This window comes from Syngnathoides biaculeatus, chromosome 10 (genome assembly GCF_019802595.1).
Source record: "Syngnathoides biaculeatus isolate LvHL_M chromosome 10, ASM1980259v1, whole genome shotgun sequence".
NCBI lineage: Eukaryota > Metazoa > Chordata > Actinopteri > Syngnathiformes > Syngnathidae > Syngnathoides > Syngnathoides biaculeatus.
In genome coordinates, this window is record NC_084649.1 from 4,724,315 (window position 1) to 4,744,387 (window position 20,073).

General features: G+C 42.5%; 1 protein-coding gene, 1 long non-coding RNA gene and 1 pseudogene across 2 annotated transcripts in view; all 3 read left to right on the forward strand.

Annotated features, from left to right (window-relative positions):
- LOC133506912 (uncharacterized) overlaps positions 1–4,928 on the forward strand; it is a 31,385-nt gene extending 26,457 nt beyond the window's left edge. The window contains exons 8-10 of the long non-coding RNA XR_009796639.1: positions 2,449–2,797; positions 2,887–3,064; positions 4,150–4,928. This is a non-coding gene — a long non-coding RNA (uncharacterized LOC133506912). The remainder of the gene's footprint in view (positions 1–2,448; positions 2,798–2,886; positions 3,065–4,149) is intronic.
- mafbb (v-maf avian musculoaponeurotic fibrosarcoma oncogene homolog Bb) lies at positions 362–2,067 on the forward strand. The gene has a single exon (XM_061831277.1). The coding sequence runs from the start codon at positions 614–616 to the stop codon at positions 1,520–1,522; it is 909 nt and encodes a 302-aa protein (XP_061687261.1). The 5' UTR covers positions 362–613; the 3' UTR covers positions 1,523–2,067.
- A 7,263-nt stretch (positions 4,929–12,191) lies between the features above and the next one.
- Positions 12,192–12,310, forward strand: LOC133508192 (5S ribosomal RNA; annotated as a pseudogene).
- The last annotated feature ends 7,763 nt before the right edge of the window (positions 12,311–20,073 follow it).

Here is a 20,073-nt window from a genome sequence, read left to right on the forward strand (position 1 = left end):
TTTTAACAGGGGAAGACTGTTTTTTTTTTCTGTGTCGTACTCTTTTTTTAATTTGTCCTCTTGGATATTTGTACAGATATATAATACAATATAGTATATGTATCTAATTGGTAAGAGACACAAGTTGAAGATAAACACGTTTCGAAGTAGATGGTGGCTGCATCGCGATTACGTGTACGTGTCTTGGTCAAGTGACGGTCACGAGCAGCATTCTCGTCTTCCTCCAAATGTATTTAAAAAAGGAAAAAAAAGAAAAAGAATGCATGCGGTGATTGGCGAGCAGCGTGGAGGTGTCGTCCAGGGGGCGGCGATACGGATCCCGAGTGGCTTTATGAACCAACTGTGCACTGCTTCTCCGCTCACTTCGACGTCGTGTGTGTCCATCCTCGTGTACGAGTGGAGCTTTGCTTCCTTCTTGCCAGTTGGATGCGGCTTGGAGTCGGCTTTCGCTTCAGAGCGGAAAACAAATTTTTCATGATTTTCTTTCTTCCCAACACGCGCGGGTGAGTGCGTTTACAGCCAGCGCATGAACTAGTTGCGGACGTTTCCGAGTTCTTTCACCAGACAATCTAAAGGTGAACATTAGCACTGAGAGACTGCAGAAATCCGCCTCATGAATTTCGTCAGCGACTTCGATTTGATGAAGTTGGGCGTAAAAAAGGAGACGATGCAGGCGATCGAGCGCACCCTCATCGGGCCGTGCAACCAGCTCCACAGACCCGACTCGGTGTCCTCCACGCCCGTGAGCACACCTGCCAATTCGATGCCCTCCTCGCCTAACCTCCCTCCGAACGAGCTGCGAAATAATCCCGAGGACCCGTTTTGGATAGCTGACAACAACGGGGGTTACCCACACCCGCAAATGTATCCGCAAGCTTTCGGGCTGAGCCCCGAGGACGCGGTCGAAGCCCTCATCGGGGTCACAACGCAGCAGGGACACCCGCAGCCGCCTTTCCCGGTCGACTACGAAGGCTACAACCAGCTCGGCGAGACCGCGCATCACTACTCGGAGCTCTCGGCCCCCCCGCAAATGCTCCCAAGCAGCCACTGCCAAGACCCCTACCTCAAGACCGACGTGGGCAGCGCCTCCCCAAAGTCCCCGGGCGAGGTCGGCGGAGCGCACCACAGCCACGGCCACCTTCAGGGCCAGCACAGGAGAAGCAACGCCGAGTACCACTTCTCAGACGACCAGCTGGTGTCCATGTCGGTCCGGGAGCTAAATCGGCTCCTCCGGGGGCTGAGTAAGGACGAAGTGATGCGCCTGAAGCAAAAGCGGCGAACCCTGAAAAACCGAGGGTACGCGCAGTCGTGCCGCTACAAACGCGTGCAGCAGAAACACGTCCTCGAGCACGAGAAGACCAGCCTGGTGTCCCAGGTCGAGCAGCTCAAACACGAACTGAACAGGCTGGTCCGGGAGAGGGATGCGTACAAACTCAAGTGCGAGAAACTGTCCGGTGCAAACTGTTACCACGAAACCGGGTCAACCAGTGACAACCCGTCCTCCCCCGAATACTTCATGTGAGCTGTTGATTCTTCGCGAGAACTCAACTGCAGCTACTTTTCAATAAGCAGCAGCCAACTTCGCTTTTTAAACAATCACTTTTTTTCCTGGTTTAATTGGTGGAAAGCTGAAATGTATCTAATGATAGCAGGGCGATTCAACACGTGATCAATGAAGACGCCCGAGCTGAACATGCATGCAGGACATGTGTGAGCACATTATAGCGACATATCTGCATTTTGTGTGAAATTACATCATTGAAATCACCCCCTGCAGTTTCCTTTATTTCATTTTAATCTTTTTTTTTCAGATTTTGTTTGGCTTGGATTTTTTTTTTTTACCTCTTCTTTTGAGTTCCTGTTGATTAAAATACACGTTGAAGACAATGATGCTAGTTTTCTCTGCAGCATTATTTTTTACTGAGCTGATTCTGCTGGGCAGATGTCTTCTTTACTTGCTTGTCTTTTTTCTTTTTTAAAAAGAAAACACAGTTATGCAAATTGTTTTTTGGTTTTTCAAATACAGTACTGTGGATCAATAAAACTATTGTGACTTTTTACACCTCATCTCCTCTCTCTGTGGAATTTTTGATTGATCAAAAATGCCACCTACACATTTCGTGTTTGCCAATGTCATTTGTCACACGTGACAGCTATTTTAAAAAGATCAAAGCTATTCATCAACACACACGGGAACCTTTAAATGTACAGAAGTGGAAGTATTTGACACAAGTAAATTATTGAATTACAATTAGTAATATGTGATTTGTATCAAAGGATGAACACTAAATTTTCATAAAAAGTATTCACAGCACATGGATTAATCTTGTATACGTAGCGTTCATCCAATGAAGTTAGTGACGAGGGCTCTTCCTTGTGTAATTTATTGGCAATGAAAAATTCCTTTTTTTTTGTTGCGCTTTCTCTCATTCCATGCATGACCTTTAGTCTTCAAGGAGCGCTGCTTCCTGTGGGATCTTGACGTGAAAGCAAAGGACGCCGTCTGGCAGAGGCTGCGGCGCCCAGATAAAACGCAGTGGAAATTGGGCTTCCCCTCTTCTCGCTTCCTCAGGCAAACAAATCACATTTGTATTCAGTGACACAGGAAGAGAGAAGCGGCAATCCGTGGCAGCCGGTCCTCGCTCCTCTGGACACTTCAAGAGGAATAAAACTTTGTCTTCTTTTCTGCACTGTTTGTCACTTTGTCATCCGCAATCATGTTTTCTCGCCACATTTCCTTCACAGTTCAGGAGCGGAATAATATTTGGACGAGGAACCTGCTTCCAAGGCCATTGTGGTACGTGATTTCAATGAAAAGTGACTTTCTAACGCTCTACAGTGAGCATTCTGCTGTCATAGAACTTAACGGCACCATCTTTTTGACAGCACATCAGATCCTTTCACGTTTGACCCCGTGACAGCTCCCTGCTCACCCTTCCCACCACAGGTGCAAAAATACTTTCCCTTTGAAAACAGGCATTGGCCCTGTAGCCCGCCCCGCAGTGCTGGGACTTCATGAATCATGTAGCAGATAACATGCTCAGAAATACTCTCACTGCTCGCAGTAGGTATCCTTGCATAATTTAGAATTAGAGTCAATACATGAGATGTGTGGGAAAATGTCACTTTTGAAACAATAATTACACTGGATAATGTGAAGGAAATAATTTCATTTGAAAATGTTCTTCAGTGTGGTTCCTCATAGTGATGCTGCATTTTGAAAGGTCGTTTGGAAAAACTCCTCTCCAACGTGTGTAATTATTTAATATGGTTCTACTACTAACACATGTTATGAATACCTGTTCGACATAATCCTGCATTATAATATGTGCAGATTGTGCAAGTGATCGTAGAGTCTGTGAGAGAAAGTATGTGACAGTGAATCGGATTCCACAACATTTCAAATAGCGTTCAAATGTGCTTTTTGTGAGGTTCAATTCCACAAATCAACTGTCTTTTTACAGATCACAATCTGTCAGTAAAAAGCTATTCAGTTAAGTGATTTTTTTTTCAATATTTTATGATGTCACATGTACAGTGCACATTACATAACCCTTAGAGTATTTGTGTTTAACTTGGCATGATTTTTAGCCCTTTCAAGAGGTGCCTTCCTCACGTGTTAGAATCTTTGAGCACTATCAATCACTGCATTTGGAATTATAAGCATCAGCAGGACAATACAGTGCCCGTGTTGGCAGGGAGAGGGGCTTTGTGGAGCAGTATGACAATGTGTGGGGTGCCATTGTAGAAACGATTAGCCAGCTCTTTTCCCTCGAATGTAATAGGCTGGAGCGGCTGATGTGCGAGCCACACATTTTACCCCCCCCCCCCCTTCCACTTCACCGCAAAGAACGCGAGCCCAGAGCGCCCGAGGCAGGCTACTGAGTCAGCACGAGGGAAAGGTGTCTGCACGTCTGTGGCATCAGAATAGAGAAAGGGAATGATTGCACAAAAAAGAACAAGATGGTGAAGCAGGTTGAAGAGGAACCATCGTCACGTTGTAAATGTATTTCAAAATCACGACCACCGAGGTGTCTATGATAATGAGCGTGACCAGTACAACAACATGACACACTTTGAGGCAATGTATAACGATTCTAGATGTTTTCCAGAGAATGTGAGCTCTGCCCGTGTTTGGCTGTGTCTCAGACAGTGGACACAGACAGAAGAATGCTGCAGAGAGTCACCATTGTGTGGGGAGAGTCAGAGGAATGCAGGCACACACGGACACCAATGAACACAACCAGAGGCCTCCAGCCTCAAGAGGAGGCCTGGGCCAGCAGAGCCGACTGTTTAACAGGACTTACTACATTGTTTGGACGTGTAACGTCAAACCCATGTTTCCTGGACAGCTTTTGGCCGGATTTGCTTCAGAGGAGCGCCCTGAGTGACTGTTGGAGATTAGATAGAAATAAATGTGGATTTTCAAAGAAGCATTCTTTAATCAGGTGTGCAAACATTTCAGACAAACACTGCTGATCAAGAAGCGAGTCGACGTGAATGCTCCTAATCTTCGATGGCGAGTGGCCGGTTTTGACCCCTAAAATCAGGAGAGCTCCAGTTCCAGCTTGGTTTTTCTTCACAGTTGTTTTGCAACAGTAAGAGTACAAAATTGATAGTCGTCTGAGAGCGCCGCATCACGTGAGGCGCAGAGCAGTGATTTGGACAGAGGACAGGATGGACGAGGGGCTTCCTCTTTCACTTCCTATATGAGGACCCAGTCAAGTGACTCTTTGTGAGAGCGTTAAGCTTGTATTTCGCAGGAAAACACAGCTTGAACGGCTGTGGTTTCCGCTCAGGATGTCCAGTCGTTTCTGGGCAGTTGTGACACAGTGAATCATGCCGTTGTCACACACGCACTTCATAGATGTTGCACACATCTCCTTGGACACTGCACGCACACAATGTAAAATCAGTGCACGAGCCGTTTCCCGAATAAAGTCATAACAAATTATTCATGTATTTTATTTAAAGTCAATGTTTTTTTCTTTTGCTTTCCTTTCACGCTTGCACTTCAAGGTCATTTTTACTGGTTGCACCATCCTGACCAATTCCTCAGCAATTACGAACGTACTCCTGGTAATGACTAATGTTATCATATGACACGCTCTGCGAGATTCAACCAAGCGGTTTAATATGTAGCTCTTCAACTACAATAAAGGTTGTGGAGTTATCTTATTGACAGCAGTAAGGCTTCCTGGTGACGCGGCGTTCAGCCTGTTTATGCATGAACTTCTGGCAATCTGATAGGACGGACTGCTAATAAACAGCTTGTCACGTTTCGCTGGACACCTCTGAGGCAGCTTTAACAAAGTCCCATCGTGTTACAGACCCTGTACTTTGGTCGGAGAGCAAAGGCTGAACTTCTGTAAATGTAATAATTATACAGATTCCTTCCATCGTGACAGAAGAAGCCTGGAAAATGCAGGGTTTGAAAAAAAACTGAATGATATTCATTTTTGTGATGGACACATCTTTCTACTTCATTAACTTCACACTGCAACTTTAAAGGATAAATGAGTCTAGTCAACACGGGGGGGATTATCCAAGAAAGCCAAACTCTTTCCCTTTCTTTCCCTGTTAGGATTTCCTGTCCTGTTTTATGGGGGTCATGCAGCTGGCAGGCGCCCTCCTGTTTCTGTCTATAATAATGACAGGCAACCATTAGTGCATAGTAGAAACACAAGCCACAGCGGTTAACCCAGCCATCTACTACCCCCCCCCCACCCCATTCCTATCTTTAGGGCTGATAATTGTGTCTCTTAGTTTCAGTGAAGCAAAGCTGCACTGATTAAGGGTCACACAAGCATGTGCAAACTGACGAGTTCAACATAGCTTGACAAAGTAGGGCTTTCCCCCAGTGAACACACATTATCTCTACTTTTCAGTATTGTATCTCCCTTGTACAGCACTGTGACTTCTAGGAAATAATGGATAGGTGTTTTACGAGGTATTTATATGTTTAATATTTTTTTTCTTTTTTAACTTTCCCTTGTTTATTGATCTGTCTTCAGCAATAGGACCCTTACATGTTGGACAAGACAGCAGAGCAGTGGTGTCATATGTTGTAGAAAACAAGACTGCATGAAACTGGGTGTGTCTCTCTCCCACTAATATGTCATGTTAACATCTCTGCAATGTCATAACTTGTCACTCACAGTTCTCCAAATATGGCTGTGAAATTTGGACTTTAAATCACGTTATTACTTTACATATGGACAAAGTGATAGAAATGTTTTCTACACCCATCCTTGGGTGGATTTTCTTTTGGAGAGTCAAGAAGAAAAGACACACTCGCAACATGTGTAGGAGCTATAGTAGTGTTCAAAATAAGGGCAGTCCAATGTGACTAACCAAATGAATCCATGTTTTCAAGTTGCTAAATGTCAAACGAGTTACCAGTATGTGCAGTAGATTCTCAGAAAACCAACCAGACCCAGCATTGATGATATACACGCTCTTAAGGGTGTGAAATTTGTTGAAAGGGGTGTGGTGAATAAAAAAAGCAGTGTGCCGTTGACTTTGCAAATTCAAAACTATTTGGTACAATTTTTTTTCTAGGATATTTCAATCCTTTGAAACACTAAATTAATATTTAGTTGGATGACCACAGTTTTTTTTCTTCTCAGAACTGCTTCACATCTGTGTGGCATGGAGTAAACCAACTTGTGCCACCTTTCAGTTGTTATTGCAGTCCAAGATTCCTAATGACATTCCACAATTCATTTATATTTCTTAGTTTTGCTTTATAAACAGCATTTCTGATGTCACCCTACATGTTCTCGATTGGATTAAGGTCCAGGGATTGGGCGGGCCAGTCCAAGACATTAACGTTGTTGGTTTGGAAGCAAGACTTTGCATGTTTACTAGTGTGTTTGGGGTCATTGTCTTGTTGAAAACCTGATTTCAAGGTCCTGTCCTCTTCAGCATCAGTCAACATGACGTGTTCAAGTATTTTGACATATATGAACCGATCCATGATCCCTAGTATGCGATAAATAGGACCAGCACCATAGTAGGAGAAACATGCCCATATCGTGATGCTTCCACCACCATGCTTCACTGTCTTCACTATGCACTCTGTCTTGAATTCAGAGTTTGGGGGTCGACTCACAAACTGTCTGTGGCCACTGGACCCAAAAAGATAACTTTATTTTCATCAGTCAGCAAATGTTCCTCCATTTCTCTTCAGGCCAAATGATGTGGTCTTTGGCAAATTGTAGCCTGTTCTGCACATGCCTTTTTTTAACAGAGGGACTTGGCGGGGAATTTTTGTAAATAGATTAGCTCCACACAAACGTCTTCTCACTGTCACAGTACTTGCAGGTAACTCCAGGGCTGATCATTGGCTGAGATTTTGCCATTCTGGTTATTCTGCGATCCATTTTGATGGTTGTCTTTCATTTTTTGACACGTTTCTGGTTTTGCTTTCAATTTTAAGGCATTAGAGATTATTTCATCTGAAATGCCTATAATTTTTTCACCTCTATAATGTTTCCCCTCTCCAATCAACCTTTTAATCAAACTGCGCTGTTCTTCTGAACAATGTGTTGAAAGACCAATTTTCCTCAAGCATTCAAGGACAAATGCATTTTCAACAGGTGCTCATTTCATCCTTAAATAGGGTCCACCTGATTCACAACTTTTTCACAAAATTGATGACGTCCCTGATTGAACGCCACACCGCTATGTTTTGAACACACCCCGTTCAACAAATTTCCCAATTGCACAGGCATATCATGAATAATGGCTCTTGTTGGCTTCTTTCTACTGCACCTACTGATAACTTGTTTGACATGGAGGAAAACAAAAAAATACTTAAAATGTGGATTAATCTGGTTAGTCACATTGGACTGCTATTATTTTGAACACTACTGTATTTAGGGCCTTTACACAACAGTCAATCCATCCAGTTGATGGTGATCATACAGAAGCTAACCCACTCTGATGTTTTTTTAACTTGCTTACTTTGAGTGCTTCCTGACAATGGATCAACTTACTGTTTGACAGAGCAAAGTTGTATTTTTATCTTGGCCTCACAGTTGAGGACAAGGATTCCGTCCTGGGTCTTTGTGTGTGGAATTTGGATGTTCTCCCCATGCCTGCATGGTTTTTCTTCGGGCAATCCGGTTTCCTCCCACATTCCCAAAACATGCAACATTAATTGGAAACTCTAAACTGCCCCTAGGTGTGATTTTGAGTGCAACTGTTGTCTGTCTCCATGTGCCCTGTGATTGGCTGGCAACTATGTATGGATGGGTGAAATTCCTTTCAGCTCCAGAAACAAAGGCTGAACTCACCCTTGTTTTAATTGGTGTGTATTTAAAAATCCAGTATATTATAGAATGAACTTTATATAATGAAATAACATTGTATGTTTACTATCAAATCAGTGAGCAACAGCTTTCTTTTCAAAATGAAGAGGCTATATATCCAGTTGAACCGCGGGTTATGAAACTAATTTGTTCCGTTTTGGAGGCAGACAGGTTAGAACATCTGCCTCACAGTTCTGAGGACCTGGGCCCTAAATCCTTTCCCCACCTGTGTGGAGTTTGCATGTTCTCCTCATTGAAATTCTGCAGTGAAAGCACATCCTTCACATCTGCATCCATTGTTTGAATCCCAAAACTGACGTTCTAGGTATCAGTCTTGGATCTCAGAGACAAAAAAAAACTTATGCCGAATTAAAAACCTCGTCATTGTAATTATTTCTTATTCAGAGATGAATTGTGATGGAGGCTGTTCCATCTGACTTTGAGTAAAAATCAGAATACACCCTGGACTGGTAACTAATTAATCTCAGGGCACATAGGGACACAGGTCCATTCACAGTGTCACTGAACGGAACCCACGATGTCTACACTCACGTCAGGTTCCTCACATATCTTTGCACCGACATAAGCATTGACCTGATCATTGACTTTTTGCAACCTGCACCACCTTCCAAATATCTGCCCGAAGTTAACGTAAAGGAACTTATGCGGTCAGAAGACATTGTGTAATTATCTTGCGTTAGTTACTGCGTGATTAATCTGAGATTTTTTTGGTGATTAATCATGTCTAATCATAGCTGTTACTGTCATTTTACACAGTCAAAGAAGTGCTGCTTTAACGAACACAGCTGCAAAACATATAAGCAGAGCATAAACTCAAGCATATACAGTATTCCCACTGCTGTGTGGGAACAAATGTTAAAATGGCAAAATGTGGCACTGTATTACAACCAAGGGGATTCCTATTCCTCTTTCTGTAAATTACGCTTCATCTCCTTCACTCGACCTTAGTGCTCCTTGGCATCTTGTAACACTTAAAATTCTGACTTCCATCTACTAACACTTAAAAATCCACCACTCCCCTCCCTATAATGAAGAGGTGACAGAGAAAATAAAAGCCAAAAAGCTCTTCAATATTATTCACTATACTTATGAATAATGACAGTTCCATCCATAGCAGAGGTACACCAGAAGCTGGGAGAAAGCTAAATCGACGCACATGTTAGTGAAAAGCAGCCTCTGGCACTAACATGTTTAAGCTGTTGGACAACATATGTTGGTGACCTTTGACTCAAAACCAAACGAGCTCTGACCTGAGCCTGCACACCGTCAGGCGTGAAGCAAGGTACAACTGTCTTAATAGTTGGCGAGACCCCATCTTGTTTCTTTGTATCCTACATGTGTTCACACCACTTGCAAGTGAACACACAAAAAACAGACAAATGAGTAAAAATGATACAATGACAAACTAGAATAATATTTAGGAGACAAGTAGAGGAAATTCTAATTAGGACCAGCACCACCAGAATGTATAGCTTCATAGATACAGTCCATACTAATTGGCAGTGGATATGGTCATTTTGTCATTAAGATTCATGCATTATTTACTGAATGATAAAGGAAGCCCTGGTTAAAAAAAATACAATTAAAAAAATCTATATTGCAGATTATTTTTGTATTTATGAATTCTATATTGTCTAATGAAAAAACGAAAAACAGTCAATGATTGGCAGAAGAAACCATGCAGCCATGCATCAAGCCCCAAAAGTGCACGCTTGGCACGCTTTGACTGGGGTGGTGAAAAACATTTGCTCTACGGGTGTCAGCTTCAAGTCTCTTTTGTGAATGTGAGGTCAAAAGGGCAGCCCAAGCGTGTGAGTGACAGCAGAAATGGCGCATGGGGCTATATTTAAACCCTACGAGGAACAGGCTTGACTCGTGTGGATCCTTTGTCCATACAACATTGCCAGCATCCACATGACTTTTGCCAGTTATTATTTTAAAGACACGTGATTATGACATCTTATCATTATGACGGCTGGAGTGTGAAATAGGATATTTATTCTATTTTAAAATGCTGTCTCTTATTGCTGCCTCTTTGGAATAGTCTTTATTGACTGGCTGAGAGGTTGAGCGGCTGTGTTGTAAGGGAAGATGTGCTGTTGAACTGTGTTGATACGGTGACTGCAGCTGAGGTGTTTGTAAAGGCTGCTGGTGGCTGATTGGTTGCGGCGGTGGAAAGCACAAGCATTGGGCTTTCCCACACAACCAGAGCAGACTTTGAAATTGGAGCATTTTCACTGGTGCTTTATCAAGCTCCGATCAGCCAATAGATCTGTCAAAACTACAGTTGCTCCACGAGAACCTGCAGTATAATTTTTCAATCTGGATTTGTTGGACTTGAAATTGGGGCTTTGAGATTTCAAGTGAATAGGTGTCAAATAAATGAAAGTTTGAAGATTAACGTGTGTCAGTTATGCCTTGAGTGTTAGTGTTTTCAGAGCCGGTCGCCTTGAGGGCTACTTCAACCTCCACAAACCTATCTGTGATGCTATCTCGACAGTATATCTGTGTCAGCAGTGGACTGATGCAGGACCATGAGAAATGGAGGCAATCCTGGTCCTCAGGATCACACATAGGGGCTACGATCTTCGAGGTAAACAGGTTTTCTGCGTGTTTATGTGTACTTCTCCCCTTTGGAAAGGTGGCACAGCAAGAATTCCCACAGGAGTAGCGAGAGAGTTGTCATCCCACACTTTCCTCTTTTGCCTGCTCACCTTACCTGATCACATGTTCCTTATCAGCGCATCTACTGGCGACTTTACAACATCCCACTTCATAAACTGTGAGCCATGATGGACACAATCGGGAATTTTTGGCACATGTTTGATAAAGCCATGATTGATTATTTCTAAGTAATTGAAGTAGGCATTGAGGGTGTGATACAATCCTGACACCAGTACTGTAATATACACACCTTATCAACAGTATAGTCTGTTTCTCTATTAATAGAGGGAAAGACTTGATTTGGTTGTGAAGCTTAATACAATTTAATGCAGTGGGTAGAGAAATAGACCTTCGTTATACAATGGCACTATCACAAACACCCCGCAGTAGTACGACCCGATGTAAGCTGCGCAGCTCAGCAATTGCACACTTCTCTCACACTCTCAGCACACAAGAAAACCTATCCGGGGTAGTGAACGCACTGCAAATGAATTTGATATATAATGTTTTCTCCTGTATTATTTTCCTATGTAATTCGGTGAGTGAGAGCTGTTCAGCCAATCATACGATACGATGCAAATACTGTACACTACGCAACCAACTTGCGCATGTACTGTGCTTGTACACACTCCATAACAATAACATTGCGGTGGAGTTCAGTAATGCTAATACTAACCCCATTTCATGGCGAAACAAGCGGGTAGTGAATGTGATGTGTGAACTCCCCAAACCAAAGTAAAAAAGAACTGCAGTTCTTTTAAGATGGAATGGCTGTCGGAGTATCCTCAAATAGAAGAACAAGCGGTGAAACTGGGTGAGATCTTTTCTTTTGGAGTGAGAAAAAGTGCTCTGCCTAAGATGCAGCGATGCTAAAGTTGTCAATGGAAGCTGTTCTAGCACGAGCAACACATTCAGCAGAAAAATCCTTTGATTGCTATTGGAATTATACGAAGACTCAAGATGGGAAAAAGGATTGGTATATTATTGCGAGAGAGCGCAAACAACCAGGAGAAAAAGAACTAGCTGTCACACACACACACACACACACACACCACACACACACACACACACACACACACACATACACACACACACACACACACACACAATCTGACTGTGAGCAAGTTAAAGTTCTCATTGACAATATTTTACTTGGCATTAAAATAAATACATCAATGCTGTCAGTTCAACGTTTAAAGCCATGCTACCCTGAGATCGCCCGATCTCTTCAGATTTCAGAAGCTAAGCGGGTTTGGCCCTGGTTAGTACTTGGATGGGAGACCGCCTGGGAATACCAGGTGCTGTAAGCTTCTCTCCCCGGCTAAATGCAGAGAGGTTGCGTCAGGAAGGGCATCCAGCGTAAAACTGTGCCAAACAAATATGCATTCATCTAAGATGACACACTGTTGCGACCCCTAAGGGGACAAGCCGAAAGGAAAAGAAGAAGAAGAATGCTGTCAATTCATCAAATCCACGATCACATGGCAAAGTATGTGAGTATACCAGAAAGCTGGTGAAACAAAAACTATCCCTTTGAATTTGTGAATTCAATAAATGAGATTGAGAATGAGTGCAGAATGAGACTATGTGTACGTTTAAAAATGCACCCTGGCATACCCTAATAGTAGATGGGAGCACAGACATAATAGGACACAAAATGCTCGTCATATATATCAAATTCAGGGAGGAAAATGATGTCAACTACAAAACTGTGGGAGTTGGCCAAATGAGTTATATTAAAAGTAAACCAATGGAAATTGCTGTTGTACTTTTTGAAAAAACCTTTAATAAACCATGAAACTTTCTATGATTATGTGGGATACTGGTGCATGGCCACAGTGAGCACTTCTGATGTTGCTCACTGTGGTTCTCAGTGTGTTCAGGGATCTTGTCTGTATACCCAGACAGATGAAAAATTAGAGGGAACATTGGTACAATTTATACTCATCACACCTCATTAAATCCCATTAGGACTTCCGATCAATCTGAATAAATAACTTGGGTGTGTTATACTTTTTTTCTTAATAATGACCAACATTAAAATACACCAACATAGTAGAAATAAAGCCCTTTTCACACTGCACTTGGCACAGGGACAACAGTTGTGACCATATTTGGTACTGGTCATGCCTTTTACTGCACAATGCCACAAAAATCATTTTCATTTTGAAACTACTCTGCCAAATGCAGCATCTCTCCTTTTGGATGGACTGCCTGTCACCAGCCTAATTAAACAATTTTCAATTCAAGAGTGGTGCCTTCGTGGTACTCCCGCAGAACCTCACTTGCCAGCATCCGATGCAATCTGCTACACATGCAGTGTGAAACGGCCATAATGTCTTCTCGAAAAATGACATCAAGGCTTAACATAAAAGTACATTTAATATTATTCTTATCCTTTGGAAAACTTTCTAATTTGTGCATTATCACATTTTACAGTAAAAAAAAAAAAAAAACGGGACCTAAATAATGATGCAATTCATATGTCATTCACATAATATAACTAGTATCTCAAATCATCTTCCACCAGTGAAATGAAAGAAATGCCATTAATCTGTTCCAGCTTCAACCACACACCCCCAAAATATTGATTTTTAATGAGTAAAATCAGTACTATAGTATTATAATGCATAATCACATATGGCCATGATATAATTGAATACAATTAAAATAATCAAACATGTTGATTGATGGGTCTTGTCCTTCAACTAGCAGAAAGAATGTGCTCAAATGCTTGTGTAACACAGGCTGAATGACTTCTGCTGCTGTGTTTAATAAACAATTGACTTTCCCTGAATTGCCCCTGTGGACCCGCACAGCACAACACCAAGCGAGGAGGTGATGCTGCTGACTGTTTGACTGCCCATTAGCTCACGAGCTAGCTGTTGGGTTGTGCTTCTCATCAGGGCACTAGAAACCCTGTGAGAACGTGGTGAGATAAATACTTTATTTCAGCCACTTGAGGCTGAAGGGATATATTTTTGTGGCTCAAACATGTTGAGATCTATATACAAAAGAAAGACGTGCGGTGTTTGATTGAAAATTGAGCAGGTCGTGGTTTTTACAAGGGTCTGAAAGCAGAGAATGTGTGGGTTTCACACAACTCTGAATCCTCAATTTATATACTGTACGGTGCAATATTTTTAATTACTCAAATTTGACAGGGTTGTTAATACTTCTCTGTTGTGTATCAAATTTACAAGACATTTATTTCCACTTTACGGGGACTTCAATTCATTGAATTTTACCGTACCACTAGAGGGAGTCTGATATTACTAGTATTATGAATACCACACTTTGAGAGTGTAGGTTGGGTAATGGCGATAGCAGAGAGGAAAAGTGCGACGATGGCCATACAAGATTGCTCAGTGACTAATATATAAGTCAGCAGTAATCATGAAGGAAGAATTGTAGGTGTACACTGGAAAGTGAGGTGTGTGAAGTATTTATGTGAGGGAGTTCACTCCAAGGCACAGATTGTAATTTTGGTCAGTCACTAGGCATCAAGGTATTGCTTATGTGCTTTATGGTTCGTTTATCCCAATTAAGAATGTTAACTAGTGCAATGCATAAAGTCTGAATGCGGCGTCCCCTGCCTTGAAAGCAATAATCGGTCGCCGTTCATCGTGTTTATCACAAAGGTTAAGACAATTTATTTCTTAGTTAGAAGGACAAGCATTTATCAACATAAATTTAACACATTTGCATGCATATTTACAGTTCACTTCTGGCTTGTGAACCAGACTGAAGAAGCTCTCGTCTGGTCCCTCACATTAATCTGCTGGCTAGAAAATTGAATCCAGGCAAGTTTAAAGTGAAGTTCCAATACACGTTTAAGGAATTTGGAACAGAAGATGGGCTTGAATGCATAGTTAGAAGTCTAGAATTGTCCAAAAAAATAATTATTATAACCAAGATTGAGGTAAAAAGGGGCCAAGGCCAGCTTTATGATGGGTGTCCAAAGGCTTTTGTCAGTGTAGTGTATTTCCATCCATCCTCAAGAGGGTGTGCGGACTTTGAGCAAGCGATGGGGTTCAACCCGAACTGGTTGTCAGCCAAATGCTGGAACAGACAGTGCAGACAACCATTAAAACACATGACAATGTAATCTTCAACGACTGTACCTTAGCCTCCATCTTTTGGGAATGTGGGAGGAAGTCGGAGTACCCAGGGAAAACCTCCACACAGGATGAGGAAACTTGAAGCTCAGAACTGTGAGGAAGCCGCGCCAACCACTATTCCACCGTGCTTCCCGAGTTTACTCCCAGAAGGAGAAAAGACATAGAGATAATTTTCCTTAATTAATGAAAATGCAAATTCTGTTGGCGAAAAGCAGTCCGAAAGGTAACGCCTTGGCTCCATTGTGAAGCGGCATCACAAAGGGAGCTTGACCTTGCCTTTTGCCTCTTGGCTGTCTGACAAAGCAATCCCCATGCTCTGGTGCAGCACCGTTGTCCTCTAAATGAAAGTAGCTGAGAGACGAAGGGCAAAGAGGCCTCTGGAATATCAATGCGCAATGCTCTCATTTAAGATTAAAGCTTTGAATAGAACCCTACGGAGCCGCTTGCCTAAGAAATGCTTGACATTTTACCCTTGCTGAGTCTGGATAAAAAGGTGTCCTGCCCCGCCGGTAGCATCACCTCCGCTAACTAGCTGCCCCTCCTCAACTTGCCCTCCATCCTCCAAATTCATTGTGGAGTTATTGACTTAGGCTCCAGCCACACTTGGAACAAATAAGTAAAATGGATCCTCTTACTGGCGGGCAAGGATAAGAATACTGAAATACTAAAAAGTGTGTGGATCAGCAAAGTGAGTATAAGTATAGAAGGGAAATGAGGCTGCTGTGATAAACCCACAACCCCCCCCCCAAAAAAAAAGAAAATCACAAAACGGATTCAAGGACGATAAATCTTTAAAATATCATACAGAATTCTGATTACCAGTAATGTTGAGTTTTACCAAGCAGACTTTCAGCCCTCAGCAGCTTTGTGATGCTGAGTGCACTTTTCCTGGCTAATGCTAAGCTGAGGGAAAAATAAACAATGCTGTGATTTAAATGATCCATTTTAAAGGAGAAAATACGCATCCCCTTGTTTTACGAAACACATGAAACTCCAGATGGGAGTATATGTGTATTTTTACGATGGAACATCTTTTAGTACAATGTTGAGAATGACATTAGAATATAATTTGTACTGTAGTGGTAACCCCACTTGTGATCAAGAGAATTCCACATCACGGTCCAACTCTGCAGTTAACTGAATCAAAGCAATTGCACTTCTGCTGATCTTGCAAACTGAGACACCCCCCCCCCCCCCCCCCCCCCTCTCAGGCACACCATCGTGGGCCAGGTCTGCCCATCGTAGCATATTAGCAGTGGAAGTCGTCACACAATCAAGACAAGGCAGAGTATGAGACGTCAGGCCAATTTGTCTCCTTCTTGGTGCTCCATCAAATTAGCAGGGTAGCTCCACCGTTGAGCTAAATCTAAGTTCACACACAGGCAGCAGCCTGCTGGACAGCATTGTCAGCACCTTTTAGACGGCTGCTGACATGTATCCACAGACTGACATGGAAAAAAAAAACGTGATAGTTTGAAACACAGTCCTACGGGTGTTCCTTTTTTTGTGATCTTTGTAGTTCTTATCCTGAGGCAAGAGAAAGAAGCGAGAAAGTTAACAAAAAAAAAAAAAATCTCAGTCAGACATTAGGCTCATCACAGGATTCTGTCAAGTTAAGGAAAGACTGATATTCACTCCCATCACGACCTCATCTTAAATTTACTACGACTCCTGAGTCAGAAGACAAATAGCACTCAGTGAAGTCAGTCAATTATTCAATGATCTATATGTCTATTTTAATTGTACATATGCAATAATCAAGGCCAAATTACAGCCATCCCATCACCTGTAAATCTAAGAGAAGTGGCATAACCACCGCTTGACTCAAACGTGGCTTTACTGATTCTTAATGTGTCGGCTGTACGGTGGATCACGGCTGCATTTCCTGCCCAAATATTGTTAGAATGTGGCTCAAGTTGAAGTAAAACAGTTATACAATCGTACTGCTGACGTCTGACTTTTCTAACTGAATTCATGAATATATATGAATCCATCTTGAATCTGAGTCTGAAGCACCCTCCAGCTGTTGGCATTTTCTTTTGTTCCTTCCAAGCGTGTTCTTATGGGATACTTCAAGTGTTATCGTGCTGTCATGCTGACCATGCAATAAAAATATCAAATGTAAACCTGTATTTTGGTCAGGACTTTATTGGATAGGTGTGGTGGCTGTGCAGTATATGTATATTTTTGCACAATATTTAAATATTCATTTAAAACATGATGTTCCACAAACCGCAGTGGATTAAAAGTACATTACAGCCTTACAAACAGGTCGTAACGCCACACTTCTTGATGGTGTTTGTTTTCAGTTTTAAATGATTAAATTTGCAAACACTACTAAAAATAACATATACACTAAACAGCAGAGGCCACATTATTCACATCAATGAAACATAAATATTATAGTCAAAAATAAAAGGAAAGCCATCTTGTATGTTAAAGGCTGTTTATTGTAATGTCCTATGTACAGACAATGCGATGTATCCTAAATCCCGTAGTATGAGTAAAAAAAATAGGAGTTCCAGATTAATGTTTGATGTTATGCAGAGAATTTGACCAGTACCCTGTGATTGGCTGGTATTCAACTCTAGGGACTAGTCCATTTTACAACCTAAGCCATGTGGAATTGGCTAAAAACCCCACGATCCTGAACAGGATATGTGACATGGAAAGTAGAGGGGTGGATAATCTGACCGGACTTTTCAAAGAGCAGAATAGCCACAGTATCGCATTAAACATTGTGAGAAATAAATTTCACTTACAGGTGGGTTGACAATAGTTTCTTTAGTCGTCATCAAAATATGATTGATGACTGATTCGCTGACTTCTCTTCCGACTCAGATAAGCCAAGAACAACACACATGCATGGAGTACACATGTGCACACACGCACACTCTTTTTGTGAATGTATCACCAACCTTTGGACTTCACCACTACTCGCTCTAATAGTTCAAGCCTAAGGATGATTTGAAAGCCTGCTGAGAGACAGACGGGTAATAGATTACAAGGCAGATCAATGGCTGAATCAATGGAAGACACGCATCAATAAATGGATACAGAGCTGCTGAAATAGACACCAGAGTTAACGGTGGCCAGCATAGAACCTCATTGTGTGCCACACACAGTGGAGAGGGCTAATGGGGGCCGTCCTGGCCCACAAGGTGTCCTGTTGAATAATGCAGACAAATAAGACGTTGACAGCGAATACTGGCAAAAGAACTACAATATTCGACATTTAGATGGGCAACCATCAAAACACACCTGATGATCTCTCACAGCACTAATATTTCTTTGTTTACATTCCATTTTGTAAGCCATATACCTTCACAAGGGTGCTGCATATCCCAGCTCACTTCAGGTGAAAGGCAGACTACACCCTGAACTGGTCGCCAGTCAGTCACAGGTCACATCTCGACACCAACACTGGTGAGGCGCGACATATTGGGAATCACTGGAAAACATCACAAGCAGGCTCATTTCCTTGCCGTTGTTCAACTTTGTAGTGTTTGACGTTAAAGGCCAGGGGGCAGCAGCCCACTAGAACAATTAGTTTTCCCCATGTTATCCATAGAAATATAATACTATTTTTTTTCTACGTGCAAAAATGAGGGAATGGCCGGAACACAGAGTAACGTTGCAATGAAACAACTTGTCTAGCTTTGTTTCAGCCATAAGATGTGTATGTAACGTACCGCCCTAGGACACGCAGTGCTGTGTGCAAGCCGCTCAGCACAAATGTCGATTGTTTCGAACTCAGGTGCTTCTGTGAGCGGTGGCTTAGTCATCGCTTGCGGTTTCATCATCCAGCAACATCCCGCTCTCTGATAACGGCATTCCGCACTGTGTCAGCTGTTGGGAATGGGCACCGGCATAAACACAATCCATGCGATGGCCTGATACCTCAGCTTGCACTGCTAGGACACGCAAGAAACTACAGCTGCTTCTAATGGGCCCATGCCATAAATCTCTGGAGAATGGCTGCTTTGAGAGGTGGGTGCTCAGGAGCAGCTGTAACCGACTAAAAATAGTACGAAGGCTGCTCCTGGCACACGTTGAAGTCAACATGCAGTTCAGCACTGAAAGCTTATCAACAATAACTCCCACCTGCGGGAGGCCTGGCATCAGCACTATTGCACGGGAAGTGAGCACCTCGTGCAGCGGGAACGTCAGTGCATGTCACTGTGACTCACACATCCGAACAACGAGGGGATCATAGACCGCAAGAATCAGACACTCTGCTTTTTAGAGCAAAACATTCCCAATCAGCACCGCAGAACAAACCCTGGTTAGAGGAGGGAGAACTGCTAACTGCCCTGCTAGAAAACAAACCTCCACAAAAATTCACACACGAAGCTGTTTTTCTGTTCTGTCAGTAAGTACAGGCACAGATTCAACCTTTACCGTATATCTTTGTTCAGGCTGATGATAAAAAGTGTGATTCACGAACACCCCATTTGCATTTGGGTGCGTCTACCTGTTTGGTTGTAGATTGCAGAGAAAATGTTTCCTCAACACATTTGGCCGGGAGTCTTTAGAGGTCCCAAATTACGCCTCTGGGAGTCACTGTAGCTCACAAACTGACTATGAAGTCCGAGTAATCAAGCTTGAATCTCATCAAGCATGTTTGTGGCAATTAAAAGGTCACTTTTGGGAGGGCTGTTACATTTTGCTACTGAGTGGGCAGGGGTAAAAACCAAAACCCAAATCTGAACCTTTGACAAAATTCTAATTGAGCAATGGAGGGGATGATAGGACTATAAGATTCGCATTGTGGCAGTTCCAACCTGTGTTTTCAGGGGCAACTCATGAATAAACATGAAGATGGAAATCCAATAATCAGTTGTGTGATGACAGCACACCGTGTGCTTCATTCTGATTAATTTGATCGTGTGGGAATTATGAAGAGGGGAGCCAGTGCAATATACTGCCACCATACAATAATATAAACACTG

What these genes read in the sequence shown, in the direction of transcription:
- mafbb (XM_061831277.1), top strand. Translation starts at nt 614, where the DNA reads ATGAATTTCGTCAGCGACTTCGATTTGATGAAGTTGGGCGTAAAAAAG.